Raw genomic sequence first — 18,474 nt, forward strand, 5'->3', positions numbered from 1 at the left:
GATTTTCCCAGGGTTTCCTTCTGGGAGGTCCGCCTGTGCCCTGCCATTTATTATGAATCCACAGGCCTTTCTTAAAAGTAGGAATGGGAGTGGGATATGATACTGTTTTGCTACCCCAGGCTTTCCTGCCTGGACTCAGCCACTGTGGCCTCCCTAGTCCCCCCTTTCCACTTCTGCAGAGTTAGAGAATTAGAGCCTAAGGACCAGAAGCTGGGTTGATAGGACCTCTCACTTTTATTGTTGGTTTTATTTCTCCAATGATCTTTTCAAAATGTAGAATGTATTAAGTGGTTCACTGAGACGAAATCTGGGTTGCTGACTTAGGAATATTAAATAGTCATATACTATTAAACCGTGAAGAAGTAGTCTCTGAATGTTTGGTTAGAGTTCAGTCTGTTTTCCCAGGTCTTTATCTCAGAGCCCAGAAAGCAGCTGTTTCTACACAACTCAAGGACATGTGCTGGAAATCTGGAAACCTACCACAGAGCTGGGAACTCCGGAGAGGCTCTACAATTTAGGCACTTGAAAGGTGCTGGGAAGTCATCCTCATGGCTCAAAATTATCATTACTTTAAAACACTACCTTCAATCTCTCATAGAGATGATGGGTTTTTGAAAAAGGACTCGGTGTAGATTCTCATGAAATTTGGAGATTTACCTACTTTTAGGTCATGCTACTTCCAACTTCTGGGCTTCAGTCAGATCAAGAATCCCATAAAGGGTTTGTTCCGTCATGCAACTGTGACCTCATTCACTTCTCAGGCTCAGGCCCAGGGTGAGAATGACCCGCAAGCTCCTGCTAGCTGTCGAGCACCTGTGTTTCCAATGTGTCTCATTCAGAGTCCTGGAGGTATGTGTATGGATTATAGAATCAGAACATTTGACACTGTAGGAATTTCAGGGAAGGCGAAAATGTTTTTAATACTGTATTAATATACTTTCACGTTAAACATTAGTGAACTGAAAGTTGTTCCAACAAAAAATTTTGCCTCACTGCCTTGATTGAATGGTGATTAAGAACAATCCATTAGCCTTGGCTGGTGTGGCTCAGTGGATTGAGCGCTGGCCTGTGAACCAAAGGGTCACTGGTTCGATTCCCACTCAGGGCACATGCCTGGGTTGCAGGCCGGGTCCCCAGTGGGGGACAGGTGAGAGGCAACCACACATGGATGTTTCCCTCCCTCTCTCCCACCCTTCCCCTCTGTCTAAAAATAAATAAATAACATCTTTTAAAAAATCTATTAATTGTTTAAGCCTAGGAAGAGGGACAAAAAACCCCCAGACTTTTAGTAGTGTATAGTATTATTGGAGTGATTTAAAAAGAGCAGTTAAAGAAAGGATTATGACTGTTTTAATCAGAAACATTAATATTCAAGATCAAACACGTCTCATGTATTATAAACCCCCTAGCACAGGAATTCGGGGTGTCTTTAGTCTTCACGACGGCTAAGCACAGATATCTCCGGTACCTGAGGCTCAGCCTGAGCCCCACCATTGTTTCAGGCTTCGCTCAGTAGCTCAGTTCTAGAGATTTCTTATTCCTGCTCTGGGGCGTTGATTACTATGAGCATAAATCCACTCCTCCCTCGTCTTTCCAGACTTGGTACGTTGCCTCCCATTCTGGCCATGGATACACAGGGAAGAAAGGGAAGGTTTAACTTATAAGTTAATTAAATAAATATTTAATAAAGGCCTGATATGTTTGGGTCTACTAAGATTTAAAATGGGCATAATGGCAGTTCCTATTGGATGGGGGTGCTGAGAACTAGACCTTTATTATTAACATCAATTTTGAAGATTGTGGTAAAATACACGTAACATAAAATTTACTATCTTAACCATTTTAAGTGTACAGTTCAGTATTGTTAAGTAGTTACATTATCGTGCAAGCAATCTCCAGAACCTTTTCATCTTGCACAAATGAAGCTCTGTGCTCATTAAACAATAGCTCCTCATTTCCACATTCCCTGCCTGGCTACCACCATTAAACTTTCTGTCTCTATGAATTTGACTGCCCTAGAAACGTCATATAAGTGGACTCATACGGTATTTGTATTTTTGTGACTGGCTTATTTAAATTAGTAATAATATCCTCAGGGTACATCCATGTTAGAGCATGTGTCAGAATTTCCTTCCTTTTAATATTCCATTATATGGACTGCATTTTATGCATCCATTTATCTGTCGATGGACACCTGGGTTGCTTCCACCTTTTAGCTACCATGAATAATGAATAATGCTGCTGATACACTGGAGTGCAAATGTCTCTTTGTTCTCTGCTTTAGTTTTTTGGATGTATACTCAGAAGTGGAATTGCTGGAGCACATGGTAATTCTATTTTTAATTTTTGAAGAAATATTGTTTTTCATAGTGGCCACCAACACTACCCATGGGTTTTCATTTCTCCACACCTTCACAATACTTGTTTCTTGTTCTTATAGTAGCCACCCTGCTGGCTTGAGATGATACCTGTGTGGTTTGGATTGGCATTTCCCTAATGATTAATGATGATGTTGAGCATCTTTTCATGTGTTTATTGGCTATTTGTATATCTCCTGTGGAAAAATGTCTAGTCATGTCTTTTGCCCACTTTTTAATAGTTTTGTTGCTGTTGTTATTGAGTTATAGGAGTTCTTTGTGTATTCTGGATTCAAACCCCTAATCAGATATGTGATTTCCAAATATCCTCCCGCCCTCACTTCAGAACTCTGCACATATGTATCTCTAACATTTATTCCTTCCCAACAACAAAATGGGAGGCTGGAACCTGAGGAATAGAAACAAAAATGAAGATTCCCCTACAGTAGGAATGGTGTCAGTTTCAGCAAAGCAGTTTCAGCAAAATAAGCACCCACTCCTCCTTGAGCTGGAAAATGGGGGAATGAGGCAATGTCAGTGGGATAACAGTACGAAATGACAGCAGCGTAATTGAAGGGATGCAAAGCAGATACTGAGAATTCAAAGTAGAAAATCTGAACCATTGGTGAATAGAAGAAATATACATTCCCTGTAACTTACCCCTGAGTCTCTAGATATTAGAGAAGTGCTGGGTTTCCTTCATACCTGGTAGTACCACAAATATATTGGTTTGTGAAAGTTGTTTGGTATGTGCAGAAAAACAAGGTGGATTCTTATCAGATGCAGAGGTTGTTACAGACGGATTAAAGACCTAGATATGAAAGGTAAAACTATATAGTTAGAAGTAGCAGTAGAACAAGAAAATGAAATGGTGGCCACTTTGGCAGTGGTAAATTCTCGTAATTGTACTGAAGTGATATTATGCAGAACCAGAATTAGATTGATTTACAGAAATGTGGGTAAATCTCAAAAACAAGAGTGTTGATTCTACCCACTGGGAAGGCTAGAATCAAAAAGTCAGTAACAAGTGTTGACAAGGATGTAGAAAAATCAGAACCTTTATACGTTGCTGGTGGGGAAGGAATACAGTGCAGCTAATTTGGAAAACAGTCTGGCAGTTCCCCAAGTGGTTACATGTAGAGTTATCTATGACCCTATGACCCAGCAATTCTACTCCTAGGTATATACCAAAGAGAAATGAGGTATATGTCCACTCAAAAAGTTGCACACAAATATTTATAGCAACATTATTCATAATAGCCAAAAGGTGGAAACAATCCAAATGACCATCAGCTGATGAATGAAACAAAATGTGGTATATCCATACAAGAGGAGATTATTTGTCTATTAAAATGAAATACTAATACATACAACAACATGGATGTTATTTGGGGGCTGGACTCCTGCCCTCAGGCACAAATTAACATGTTGGTTGTCCTTGTGACTTTAGAAATGAAAGGCCAGACACCATCTTAATGTAACATTTTTTTCACCTTTTAGGTCCTTGACAGGCAAAGGGTGGTCCACAGACCAGAAGCATTGGTATCATTTGGGAGCTTGTTAGACATGCAGAATCTCTCAGGCTCCACCCCAGACCCGAATCTCACAGTCTGCTTGCAACAAGATGCCCAGGGGGTTCATATGCATATTCAAGTTTGAGAAGCACTGATCTAGGTGATACAAAGATAAAGGTCATTCTGAGGATTTTATATAGAAGATCACAAAGATACATTTCTAGGAAGACGACAGAATGTTAAAACAACCTCACCATTAAGTGTCAAGCAAGGCATCAGCTCCTTCATTTCTTTTGTGAGCTCAATCGCCTCACTTGCTGGAGAGCTGTCTAAATCCTGGCTATCAATCACCTCTCCTCAGAAAAGGTGAGAAATAAATTGCAGAAACATTATAAACTATCTACAAAGGATGAAAAACACTGTCTGTGCTTATATATCCTATTGCCTTTATATACCCAGAATTAACAGGAAGGTCAGAAAAAAATCCTCTGTCTTTAATTCTGGTTCAGGGAACCAGAGGTGGCTACAAAGAATGAAGGACATCATGGGTTAGGAACTGACTGGTGGATTATTGCAAAATCCATAGCAAATTAAGCTACATGTAGGGATATGGTTTCACTTTTACTCTTCCTCTTTATCCTACTTGAAAATTCAATTTTCACAATGCAATATACAGATGATACATTACAGAATTGTACACCTGAAACCTATATACTTTTATTAACCAATGTCACCCCAATAAATTCAATAAAAAAGGACAATTTAATTTTTTCTATAAATTAGTTTTTAATTTTTAATTTATTTTAAAAATATTTGCTTGGAATTTGCTTCTCATCACTATGCTTTCCAAAAATTTTATTCATCTCAACCCAGTCAGAAGTAAGGTCCCCAGGTCCTGGGGCATGGGAGATTGTGGGCCAGGTCCCCAGTTGGGGTGTGGGAGAGGCAACAGATAAATGTTATCTCTTGGTACATTGATGTTTCTCTCCCTCTCTTTCTCCCTCCCTTACCCTCTCTCTAAAATAAAAACAAACAAACAATACAATATTTTTTAAAAGCATTTTTGGAGACACTATTTCTTCATGAGTCAGGACTAAGTCTTTATATTGACTTTTCTTCATTATGGTACTAAAAAGGCCACTTTCAGCAGTTGCACTGGAAGGACTCAGTGTTTCCCTGCAGGGGATAGAAACGTCTGTGTAACACTCATCATCAGCCGGCACTTGGGTCATTTTCAGTTCCTCCAGTTCCTCATCCTTGAATCTAATTCCCACATCCGCCATAAGGTTCCCCTTTTTTAATTTTGCCTCTTGGTCCTTAGGAAAGAAGGGCATGGTTTACATAATTGTTATAAAAATAAGAACATGAGTGCTGATGTTTAAGAGTGAATAATGTTAATCATCATCCTGCATCATAATCCCCAATTGGAGATACAGCACGGGCAATAAATGTTACTGCGTAAATTGGAAGTGGGCAAAAAATACGAACTGCTGAAACCAGAAATCCTTCATAGTCATACTTAGGTTTAGTCACTAGATGGCATCACTTCCTCAGAGTGGGAAGATGTTTTAAATCTTCACCAAAAATGAATTTCATATACATGGTTCTACCTCTCTGTAATGAAGATAAGGAATAAGGTTACGATAGCTTTCAACACATTTGCATGTGAAAATTGTTCTAGGCTCTCAGGGATCAGTAATGGAGAAGATTAAGGCCAAGCATATCAGCAGTAAGCCAGGCACACGTGTGCCTGATGACCTGAAGGATGACTAGCTCTTTCATTACATCACACTCTTCCAAAACCTGGCAGACCATGTGCCTGCAGAAAGCACGGGAGAGGAGAGGGGAGGGGGCACTGCATGAAAGAAGGTGAAGGGATTTGCCAGAAAAACATGGATGCATAGCCCACAGGCAGACAATAGTGTGGTGATGGCCAGAGGGACGGGGGTGGGGGGGAGGCGAGGGGAAGATGGGCAAAGAGGGGGAAGATGGGCAGCAAAAGCATCAACAATAAAAATAAAGTATAAAAAAAGAAAGCACAAGATATGGTATTCTTACATATTTAATTTTTCAGAGAAGTGTTCCATGTTGCTCATCATAGTATGTATGAATTCTTTAAAATTCACTTTTTTAGTGAATTTTGTTGTTCTATTACAAAATTCATTTTTTGGTGCCTAAAAAAACATTTTCTTCAGTATCTTCAAATATTAAATAATTATAAAAATACTGGAAATATATTCAAGGAGATAACAATTATATTCATCACCTAACGCTTACCACTAAAAATATGTGGGAATGGCGAGGGGAGCAATTCAACTTTACAGGCAAAAAGTAAACACTGAAAAACATCAAGAAAATTAGTCAAAGTTCTACTAACAAGTATACAACATTTTAAATTTTTAACTTGCATTATCTTGTCCTAGCCTTTTAACAACTCAGTAGGATATGTAGGTGGAGAATTAGTGTGTTACTTTACATAACCACCCCCCACACACACACTTGTACATGGAATCAGTGATTTTTGCCCTAAAGTCACAAAAGGAAACGCAAGATCAGACCTTAGAAGCAAGCTCTTGGCCCCTACTGTCTTCCACATCAGGCTTCAGGCTGCCATTCACACCGGCATCTATTGAAACCGCTGAACACTTTAATAGTCATTTCATACCTAGAAAAATGTCTTTTCTTTATTATATATAATTTCTCATAATATCCCATGTTAGAATGGATTTAAAACATTTCTAAAAATTTTCTAAAACTACAAATAAAGGTTTTCTATAGATATGATGAGTTTTTGACAACCTAGCCCTTTGCTTACCTCACTGAGAAAAAAAAATCTAAGGCACCACACAATATAAAGCACAGCCTGTTCCCTGTTCCCAAGAGGCTGTGAGCAGTTTACTTCAAGGAGCACCAAGTCACTTTGTATTCTTGGCCGGATATTTGGAAACTTAAAAAAAAGGGAGAGACCTTGAAACATTCCACGGGAATGTTAGAGTTAGTGAAGATTTACATTCCCTACCAGGAATTATGACTTTCTAAAACAATAAATTTCCTTATTTGTGATCATGTATATTTGAAAGACAGAAAGAATACTTGCAAACTGTATTAGTTATGATGCAGGGTAACAAATCAAACCACTATGAACCCACCACCCAGTCGAAAACCATCTTTAAAACTGTTATATCTGTGCTTTTCCGATTCATTCCACTGCTTCCTCCACAAAAAGCACACTGCTGAATTTTTTTAAATTTATCAATCTCTTGCTTTTTATACATAATTTTAAACAATGTAAACAAACTACTCCTTAATTTTTTCAAACTCTGTAAAATTGTTATGCTGTAGCAATCTGAGACTTGCTTTTCCAGTCAATATTATAGTGTCTAAGAATCATCCAAATAGTATATTGCTGTAATTCACTTTCACTGCTAGTGTTTTATTATACAACAATAGTATGTACAAAAATTTACTTCTACATCTGGTCGCTGACCCTGTTGTTTGGGGATTTTCACTTTGGTTTGCTTTGTCTGTCAGTTGGGCATTCCTGTTGTGAAGGCCAGCGCTGCCCTGAGCTGTCTCCTTGTGCTCGCCTGAGGGCCAGGGGTTCTCTGGGGTTTAGAGTGAAGGGTGGGTCTCTATCTAAGCCACTGGGCATGAAACCTCTAAGAAATACCACGTAATGTTTTTCAAAGTGGTTTTTACTACTTTCGCCATATTTATTAATACTGGGATTATACCAGACTTCTTCATTTTTGCTTATTTGGTGGGCGTTGACCTAAATTTTGCATTTCCTCGATTATTAATGATGTTGAGAATCTTTTTGTATAATTATTAGCAACTTGTGTTTCTTCATGTGGAATGGATATTCTTGTAATTTAGCCACTTTTCTGTTGGGATGTTAACATATAGGGGTGTCCTTGTGTATTCACTGGAATAAACCAAATAAGCTTCACTCTGTATTGGTTGTATTTTCATTCTATTTGTATTACCTTTCAATAAAGAGAAGTTCTTAAACGTAATGTAGTCAAACTTATCAATCTTCTCTGGTCAAGGATTTTGTATCTTTAAAAAAAAATCCCTCCAAACTCTAAATCAGAAATTTTTTTCATCTTTTTTTTCCCCCCTAAAACTTTTACTCTTCACATGTGGAATCATTACTGAATGCTATATACAGTTGAAATCCAGTTGCAATTCCATTTTTAAATTTGAATAATTAATTATTCCTATACCATCTATTAAATATTGCTTCTTTTCCCCTGAGATCTGCCCCCTTATTGTACATGTCCCCATACATATGTATGAATATGTTTAGAACTTCCTTATCTTGTCTTATCAGTCAAATAATCTCTTCCTGTGCCATTCTCACCCTGCTTTAATCACTACAGCTTTATAATCAGTGTTGATATCTGGGAGACCAAGTTCCCCCCAACACCTCACACATAAACACATACATGCACACACACGTTTTTCTTCTTCCAGAGTGTTTTAGCTATTCTTGGCTTTTGTTCATGCATATAAATATCAGAATTGGATCATCAAAAAAAGTCAGGGTTTTATCAGAGAAGCTTTGGATAAATAAATTAAGAGAATTAACAGTCCTGGGGTCTCTGAGTCCATGGATGTGAGTTATATCCTCACTAATTTAGGTATTTTTAATGTCCTTTAATGAAATCTTATCATTTTCTTCACATGGGTCTTATGTAACTTAGATTTATTCCTATTCCCTTTTGACTTTTTATTTGGAAAATTTTAAATATAGGCAGACTACAAAGCATATTGTAATAAAGACTCATGTATGCTTCCCAAGCTGCAAATATTTATCAATTCATTGCCATTCTTATTTTGTCCAACCCCACCCACCGGTCTACCTCACTTTTTCCCTCCCCTTTAGGAAAGTTGCTACTCAGCTCTAAGAGTGCAGATACTCAAAACGAGCACCTTTCTATTGAATTGTCGTCTTTGGCATTAGTAAGAGTCCTCCTTGGGCCCTTTTAATGCCTTTTGTCCTAACTTCTACCTTGTCAGAGGGCGATATTACAAGCTCTACTTTTTTTTTTTTTTTTTTTTAGAGAGGGAAGGGAGGGAGGGAGGGAGAGAGAGAGAGAGAGAGAGAGAAACATCAATGTGCGGTTGCTGGGGGTTATGACCTGCAACCCAGGAATGTACCCTGGCTGGGAATCAAACCTGGGACACTTTGGTTCCCAGCCCGCGCTCAATCCACTGAGCTATGCCAGCCAGGGCTACTTTCTTATTTGTACTTTTAACTAGGAATATATGTCTGAAAAGACTATTAATGCTGGTTATTTCTGGATCATGGAATTTTGTTGTACTTTTGAGTATTTTCACACTTTTATGTATTGGCTTAATTTTAATGGGCTTTTTTGGTAATAAAAATAAAAATAAAGTTATTATTCTGAGGAAAATTCACCTTCTTTTCTTATTCTGAAAGAAAACTCACCTTCTTTTTAGATGTGTCAACCCAGTTTTCATGAAAATATATCACTTATCAGGAGCTTCAGCCAACTCTGTGATCTTCTCAAATTCTGGCTTCTTTATAAAGGAAAACTCCAAAATTTTGAAGACAAGTATTCAGATCCTCATAATCACTATTTTTATCTTTAATTTTATCAATGGCTTTAATGACATCAATCAACATTGAAAATAAAGCAGTATACTAATAAGTATTCAAACATAAGTCAAATAATAAGATAAATTTTAATTCTAACACTAAATTAAAAAACACTTAAAACTTCAGAAATCTTATATATAAAAGCATTACCAGAATCTTTAATAATACTGAAAATCAATATTACAAAATTAGAATAAAACATATATTATTCTACTTTGCTGTAGTCTCTGTATGCAAGGAAGTGCCAATTTAATTGCAGTGATGATACCAAAACTAAAAGTACATACAAACAAAAATGTTACATAATTTCCCCCATTTAGTTCTCTAAGAATTGTAATTCCCTAGTAGACTGTTTCTCCATAGCAGCAATGATGTTGGGAAAACTGGATTTCACATGCAAAAGAATTAAATTGGACCCTTATCTTCCACAATACACAAAGATCAATTCCAAATGGAGAACATAAAGGGAAAGCTTCATGACATCAGTCTTGACAATGATTTCATGGCCATGACACCAAAAGCACAGGCAACCAAGACCCAAATACTCAAGTGGGACTGCAGGAAAACTTCTGAACAGCAAAGGAAACCACCAGCACAACAAAAAGGCAACCGATGAAATGGGGAAAATATTTGCAAACCATATATCTGATAAGGAGCTAATTAATCTAAAAAATATAAGGAACTTATACAACTCAATAGTAGAAGAACCGCTTAATAACCCTATTTTTAAAACGAATACAGAGTTGAATAGATTTCTCCAAAGAAGACATACAAGTGGCCAACAGGTATATAAAAACATGATCATTACTAATTATCAAGGAATTGCAAATCAAAAACCACGATAAGCTATACTTCATACCTATTAGTATGGCTATAAAAAAAAAGACAACAAGCATCAGCGAGGATGTGAAGAAACTAGAACACTCACACACTGTTGGTGGAAATTCGAGATGGTGCAGCCACTATGAAATAACAATACAGAGGCTCCACCCCCTACCCTATTTACAGTCACCTCTATTAATGAACTCAGTCCATTTTCCACTATTCAGAAAATATCAATTTCTAATGTGTAAGAGTTGTAATGGGTTCAGTCTGTATGCTGATCAACAGGTTGTGGGTGATTAACAAATCTTGAACACTTGTATCTTTCCAGCACTGAATCTATTGGTAAGTTTAGTTAGTCACTTTTACAGACTCCCAATAGCACCAGGGGTATATTAGTTAGGATTAGATTGTTTTACCAATCACAGAAAATCTCTAAAAAATAGTAACTTAAGCAGACAGAATTTTTTTTTTCACTCCCACATTCCAGAGGTTCAGAGGTACACTCCTGGGCTGATCTTAGAACCACGGCTATTTTACTGATCCGCAGTCTTTCATTTTGACAATGCTGTAAGGGTGGTACGTCAGAGTAGTGTAGTGTTTAGTCAGACAAAAGACTCTCTAAATACCGTTTTTTAAAGGTTGGGTTTCTCGAATACTCTCATTTAAACAACAAGGCTTCTAAAAAGCTTAAACCCCAGTCCTTCAGCAGAAGCCCAAGGTAGAGAAAGATTTATCTCAAAGATATTTATGGATATGATTTTTATCTTATGGAATGAAATCCAGTAAGATTCACAGGAGGTTCACAATCTTTTAAAGAGCACTGTATTGTTAGAAACATTGCCAGCTTGGTCTGAAAGGGACAGAGTACAAAACAGAAAGAGGCCTTTGGATCCTCAAGTTCTATAAGCAGGAAGCCAGCTAAGAAAACCATTTAGGTGCAGACACGTGCTATCCTTCATGGAAAAAAAGGGTGACTTTGTGAAACCAAGTGCCTAAAGGGTAGAACCAAAAGCCCTGGGGAATTATTATCAGGCCTTAAATGTGTAATTGCAAAGCTGTGCCCAAGTGAATTTCAGAATTACTCTGGGCCAGGGACTTCTGTGCACCCCCTGTTTTCTGCCTGTCGGGACAAAAACGCCTGTGGTGGTTATCCTTCCTGCCCCTCCACCACTTCACGGTCGGTGGTTGTTTTAGGAAGGGAACGTATGGCTTTTTTCTTTAGTTCACAGGACTTCAGATTGAGAGGATCTATACTCAAGTAGCTATATAAAGAACTACATCCTAGAAGACTCATCTGACCCTGGACGTATTTGTAGGATAAAACTCCAAACTTTGAGCTGACACTATAATAGGATAAGACTTTGGGGCCTTGGAAAGGGGGGGTATATTTTGATATCATAAAAAACTTGTGGCCAGAGGGTGGACTGAAGCAGTTTAAAAATGTTCACAAATTCTTTGCTGTTTGCATTAGTTCCCTACTGCTACTGTCAATAAATTACCACAGACTTAGTGACATAAACAAAATTGATTACCTTACATTTCTGGAGGTCAGAAGTCCAAAATAGGTCTTACAGGGCTACCGTCAAAGGCTGCATCCCTCCTGGAGGCTCTAGGGGGAAATCTACTCCTTATCCTTCCCAGCTTCAGAGGCTGCATGCCTTCCCTGACTCGGCCACCTCACTCTGACCTGCTTCCATCAATACATTTGCTACCCTCCCTCTGATCCTCTTGCCTTCCTCTTCTAAGCAGCCCTATGATCACACTGAGCCTGCCCAGATGATCCAAGATCATTTTCCTATCTCAAGATTCTAATTACATCAGCAAAGTCCTGTCTTTATTCCACGTAAGGTAACATATTCACCGGTTCTGAGGGTGTGGGTATCATTGGCGGGGAGGGGAGAGGAGGGGAGGAAGCATAGGCAATGATTCAGTTTACCACAATGCCCCTCCCTTTGAGAAGCAGCATCTAGACCCCTCCCCTTAAATATAGGCTGGATTTGGTGATATATATATATATATAGATAGATAGATATAGATATATAAAATACGGAGTGTGGCAGAAATGATGATGGAGCAAAAAACTAAGTAATAAAAAATGTTGCAGTTCCCTGCCTACTCTCTCTGGGATTACTTTCTTGGGAAGAAGTCAAGTGATATGCCATGTGGACACTCAAGGAGTCCTACGGACATGTCCAAGTGGTAAAGAGCTAAGCATATTGCCAACAGCCAAATGGAACTGAGGCGTCCTTCCAATGGCCATGTCAGTAAACCATCTTGGAAGAGGGTCCTCCAGCCCCTTTGAGCCTTCAGCTGACTGCAGCCCTGACCAACATCTTGAATACAATCTCATGAAAGGCTCAGAGCCAGAACCATCCAGCTAAGCCATTCCTGAATTCCTGACCACAGAAACTGCAAGATAATGTTTGGTGTTGTAAGTGGCTAAATTGTGGGGTTATTTTTTATGTGGCAATCAATAATGAATATTATCTCCTAGGTCACATCTTGCTTGATCCATGATGTCTGCTTAAATTCCTGCTATTGTCTCTACATTCCAGCCTGCGGGAAGGATGGGGAGGGGAGGCATGTGCCCTTCTTAAGTGGCACTTACTGGAAGTTGTATGCACTTCTTTCATTGACATTTCCCTGTCTATGAGATGGCATGGCACACCTAGCTGCAAGAGAGGCTAGGAAACAGTATTTATTCTAGGCAGCCATGTACCCCGCTAAAAATTAGGAGTTTTTTTTTAATGTTTACACTATTACAGATGTCCCCATTTTTCTCCCTTTGCCCATCTCCACCCAGTCCAAGGAGTTTTAGTACCATGTGAGAAGGGGAAAACAGATGTGAGGACATAATCAGCAATCTCTGTCACAATGGGTGATGCTAAGGGTCAGGAAAAGCAAAGTCCAGCATCCATCAACATTTTTCCTTTCTTAGCAAAGTATTTCCATTGACCACCAAATGATATTTACACACCCATCACTCTGACCTCTCCAACGAACCATGCCAATTGTGTATGAGTCATGGGAAAACCTTACAAAGTTCTTTTCAGGGACACTGATCAAGAATAATCTACAATGGAGGTTTTTTACCTAAAGGCTCTTAACTATCTTAAGTGTTGCTTTCTGGATACTTACATTCTGTGTGCATTCTTTGGTGTCCTGTCCGAAATACACAACTGATAAAAATGTTTCCTCTGTGTATGAGGTTGGAGAGAGAGCATTATGACAGAAGCTTCATGGAATGCAATCTTGTTTCTTGACCTGTAATTTTCCTTTCACACAGAAACCATTCTTGGGCAGCCTCATTCAGTGGATTTTTAAATTTTTATTTATCAATATGGTTAACCTTGAACACAAGCCTTTAAAATGGCCTCCTTGTGTGCTTTAGTCAAAATAAACAAAAATCAGGGATACACATTTCCAGAAATATATTACAAAACCAAATAGAAATTATTTCTCAACAAGTACTAAATGGCTTATTTGATATTTTTTTCCTTACATCAGTATGAAAAATGAGTGCACCAAAGTTCTAAGGCAACCTGCTTGCAGTTGATCCCAGTGGTTATTAGTGGCTGATATTCTAGAGTTCAGATGACAGAGGCCAAGAGTTAAGGGGTTACAAGTGTGATCTGACATAGAGCTTTGCATTTTGTTTTCACATACGGTCTTCCATCTTCACCCAGACATTTAGTCATCAGTTAGCATGAGGTAAATAAAACAGTTGGTCTTACAAAATTTCACCATAAAAGGACTCAGTCTGGGTTCACACAATCTTTTTATGATGTCATGCACTGTATTGTGTTCAAAAAAACCTGTATGAGTGAGGAACGTCAGACTCCAAGGCAATGATTATGTTCTGGGCGTTCTCTAAAGCACTTCAATCCCACACTGCCAGCGCTCAATGTATTTTAAAATGCAAAGCAGAAAGTTACATATTCTAAAGTCCTATTCTGGCATCCTACAGGGGGACAATGTTAGTGATTAAGATTCCAGTCCCGCCTCCTGTGAATGCGTGCCGTGCCGTCAGAGTACGTTCCTGCTTCAACTTGATACACATAGGTTTTCTCAGCTGCCTGCCAAGTATCCTGTCAGCGGATTTTTTCCTCCTGTGATTCTGATCTAGGACTTCTTTTAGTTTTTCATGGGAATTGGTGGCTGTGAGGGAACCCAAGAGCCTCTGATCACTTGACTTGGAAAATGAATCGAAAGTAGATTTCCATTTTGTGAGTATTTGGTTTTCTTAATCTATCAGCCAAGGTATGTTCGTAATCTTTGAGTAACTGAGATGACTTCCTGGGAGCTTCTTTCTAGGCCAGAAGGACAGATACATGAATCCTTAAATCAGTGATTCTCAAACTTGAGCGTGCAACAGATCCACCAGCAGGGCCTATTAAAACACAAAATGTGGGCCCGCTCCCAGAGTTTCTGACTCAGCAGGTTGGGAAGGCCTGAGAATTTTCACTCCTAACAAGTTCCCGGGTGATACTGATGCTGTGGGTCCTGGGACCACATTTTGAGACCCAATGCCTTCAATAAAAGTCAGGCGTTTGAATGGTCCTGTAAATAGTTTGCCATCAAGCCGGTATTCTACCAATTTGTGCTTCCTATAAATAGAACCTAGACGAAATCGACAGCCTGTTCTGTTGAGGCTCCACAAGTTCCTAAAAATCCCCAATTAGAAAACAAATGAACTCTAACTCTTAGAATAGTAATAACTTACTCATTTTGAAAATATTGTTAAAATCTAAAGAAAAGTTCTAGGTTCTGAAGCTAACTTTAGTTGTGGTAATAATCATCACGCTGTTACATTTGGAAACATGCTTGTCCTAAAATAATTGTTATTTTCACCCAAAGAAAACAGAAATAACAACACAGGAAGCTCTGGGCAGCCTTAGGCCACTTCTTTCTGGAAAACACGTTTAATTCATGGTTGCCCAACTCACACAGAGGAGGTGATTAGGAAAACACTTAAGTCATTCCGACCAGGAATGCTCACCGAACAGGAGTATCTTGAAATCATGGGCGGCTATATCTGATATATCCTAGGAATATCTGAATGGTAAAGAACCAACTGCTTGTGTGACAACGTGTCAGGCATGTTCAGTGTTTCCCATTACTGTCCACAGGCCCTGAGATTGAACATGAAATATCACCAAAAGAGCGGAGCACAAATAACCTCTTTGCACTGTGTTGTCTGACGCCAAAATGCTATTCAGATGCTCACTCTTCATGATGCCATAACTCGCTGCCATTTGCTGTCTCCTGGACAAGCTACATGCTCTCCCCACATATAGACAAACAGTGCTGGTCCCCGAGGCCTATGAGCCTTGTTGCAGAAGCTCACACAAGATTCTTTAATCCATTGGATACATATTCTCTCTCCTTTGATAGAGTTCCTTTATGTAAGTCATCTTATCTACAGAAAATGTCCAACCTCTTCTCTAATGGACTCTTGCCTCTGTAGCTGAAGGTCATAATTTGTTTCCAAACTTCTTGGATTCCTTATCATCCCTCCCCTCCTCACTTATCCCTCTGCTACCTTACCATGCCCAACAGTAAAGGGTAACCCACTGGTGAGACAGGGCGTGGTCATTTGCCCCACCCCCAATTCCAAGGCTCATTCTCAAGGTTTACACCTGGATGGAGAACACACACTTCAGCTACTTCTTGTGGATTCTTCTTCCCTAACACGTGGATGCAGATGTGTGCAAAGCGAACTAAGAAATAGGAATTAAGTGGAGCTCAAGGGCTACATCGGGAGATGTATCTGCTACCAAAGTTGGAGAAGGGGCCCTGAGGCAGGACGGAATGAGGCTTTTTCACTGAATAAAGTGACACGGAATGGCATCTGTGCTCGCCAAAGCCGGGTCTCAGATCTCCCAGCTAAAACAAACAAACAACACCCACATCACACAGAAGCTTCACTGTGTGTCTGCTGTCGCAGTAAGCCCCAGTACGTTAGAATGCTGACACCTTCTGGACTGGCTGGTCCAAACCCCTCATTTTTCAAACAGAAAACAGAGCCTCAGGGAGAAGAAAGAGACTTGCCTTGATTACAGTTAAAGGCTCCTCAGGTGCTGCACTGAGGCCAGGACTTGGACTTTCTGATCATTGAACCAGAGTTTGTGGACCCTCCCTTTTTCTTGAGGGGTGGATGGGTGTTAATGTAAACACCAATGGAGCAGCTACTATTGCTCTTTCCCACCCCTGATCCTCAGGGAAGGTCCAGCATGCCCATGCATCCATCCCCACAGGCTTCCAGGATAAGGCAGTCCTTTCAGATCCAGCCACTGGACAGTGACTTGCTATGAATGATGCCACGTGGGGCTGTCTGTATCCAGCCCAAGTCTGTGTGGTTTTTTTGTACTCTCCTTCCTTGTCACCAAATAAAATTACAAATATAATACAAGTGGGCTTATATACATGTTCCTTCCATTTAAGCAAGCCTCATCGTGGTTTCAGGTGCCCCAGTGAGAAAAATAAAATAAAATTGCACTTGTGGCCTCTCAGATTAATGACTGAGTTAAAATGAGGTGGTCCAGCCCTCAGGAGAACAGGCCACACATGCCGATATAACTGGGCCATCAGCATGTGTGGCCACTGGCGCTCAGGCCCAGCAGACTCAGAGACCCATGGGAATGACTCCTTCACAAGACGCCCCGGAGGTAGATAAATGCACTCAGCCCTGTGGATGGGTGCAGCACACAAAAGCACAGGGTAGGGTGTGTGGAGATGCCTTGGACAAGGAGCAGCAGGCCTGAAGGGCGGGCCAGACCTCTGGATCTGACCACAGCACCCTCCCTGGGAGGAAAAGCTTTGGTCGTGCAAGTCCCGGGATGCAGCGAATGTCTACAGCAGTGAGAACGTGGGAGTAGGAGGTAAGAGGTGGTGCTGGTCCCAGGGTGAAATGCTTCCACACAGACCTCTAGAGTGGAGCTGCCAAGGGGGCAAGTCTGAGGGGGTTATCATTTTGAACTGGGGGGGGGGCCTGGCACATTCCCCCAGGTCATGCATGAGCCCTGGGTGGCCCTGACATCCTCTCTCCCAACAGATCCAAGAATCAGGTGGCCAGGGCTCCCCTTCTGAGAGAGCCATGCTGGACTGAGACAATGGCAAAAGGCACAGGCAGCTCCGATGGTTCAGCTCTCCCCGATTTCTCCCTCAGCCAGAGGGAGGGGAGAGGGGGCAGAGGTACAGTTCACACAACAAGGCTGCAGAGCCCCGCAGTTGCTACCACAGCAGCTGAGAGTCAGGCCCAAGAACCATCAGCTCAGGGTGGAGTCAAGGTCCCTTTCTCTGGCACGAGTGGCCTCGGCCCCGCTCTTCCCTTCAGGGAGAATGGCCCGAGAAGGCTGGCCCGCTCTCACTGAGGTAATGAGGAACATCTGCTCAGCCCCATAGATCACCCTCGGGTTAAGCAGGGAGAATCCCTGAAGGAGGTGTTTGGAGGACAAAGGCCGAGGAGCTCCGTTGATCTGGGACGCAGCACAAGTTTTAAATGACACCTTCCCACACACTCAGCACTCTCGCCCACTCATGCACCTGGATCCACACTCCCATGCACTGCCATTCTCCCCACCCCACCCCACCCCACTCCAAGTCCCCACCCCCACCCCACAGATCTCGCCCCCTGTAAACACGACAGCAGAGATGCCCACAATCCGGGCAGAGACGCTGGGACAGTCTGACAGTGATCTGAGGCCAAGCTGCTTGTCATTAAGTGCCCCGGTAGGTGATGTTGGTGAAGGTGGATGTGGCCTCTTTATACAGCGGGTTGTTGGCCTGAGGAGAGAACAGAAAAGGGTCGTACAGTGAATCTTCAATTCTACCCCATCCTCGAGGCTTTCGTTTGCTCTGAGACATTTGCCCAAGACACCCTTCTCTGGGAAACACCACCGACGAACAGCTTGGTGTGCACTGTATTCACACAGTCACTCGTAAGACACGAATGGACAGGAAATAAGAGGGAGAAGGTGGAGGGCCACCTGCCACTACTTCTAAGGGGCTAAATTCATCCCACCCCTTTTAGGTGATCCCAACACACTTCAGACGGCTTGCAACCGACAGTTTCCTCCCTCTCTCCCACACTCTCCCTGCTGCTCTTCTCCCCCTTTCCTTTGCTGAGACCCTGCTGGGGAGGTGGGCAGGG

At 40.9% G+C, this 18,474-nt stretch overlaps 1 protein-coding gene across 1 annotated transcript in view; it reads right to left on the bottom strand.

Moving 5' to 3' along the window:
* Window positions 1-14,449: 14,449 nt before the first annotated feature.
* ITGB3 (integrin subunit beta 3) overlaps window positions 14,450-18,474 on the bottom strand; it is a 48,809-nt gene continuing 44,784 nt past the window's right edge. The window contains exon 15 of the mRNA XM_028521921.2: window positions 14,450-18,107. Coding sequence (XP_028377722.1) covers window positions 18,042-18,107 — 66 coding nt within the window. The 3' untranslated portion in view covers window positions 14,450-18,041. The remainder of the gene's footprint in view (window positions 18,108-18,474) is intronic.

This window comes from Phyllostomus discolor, chromosome 8 (genome assembly GCF_004126475.2).
Source record: "Phyllostomus discolor isolate MPI-MPIP mPhyDis1 chromosome 8, mPhyDis1.pri.v3, whole genome shotgun sequence".
Classification (NCBI taxonomy): Eukaryota; Metazoa; Chordata; class Mammalia; order Chiroptera; family Phyllostomidae; genus Phyllostomus; species Phyllostomus discolor.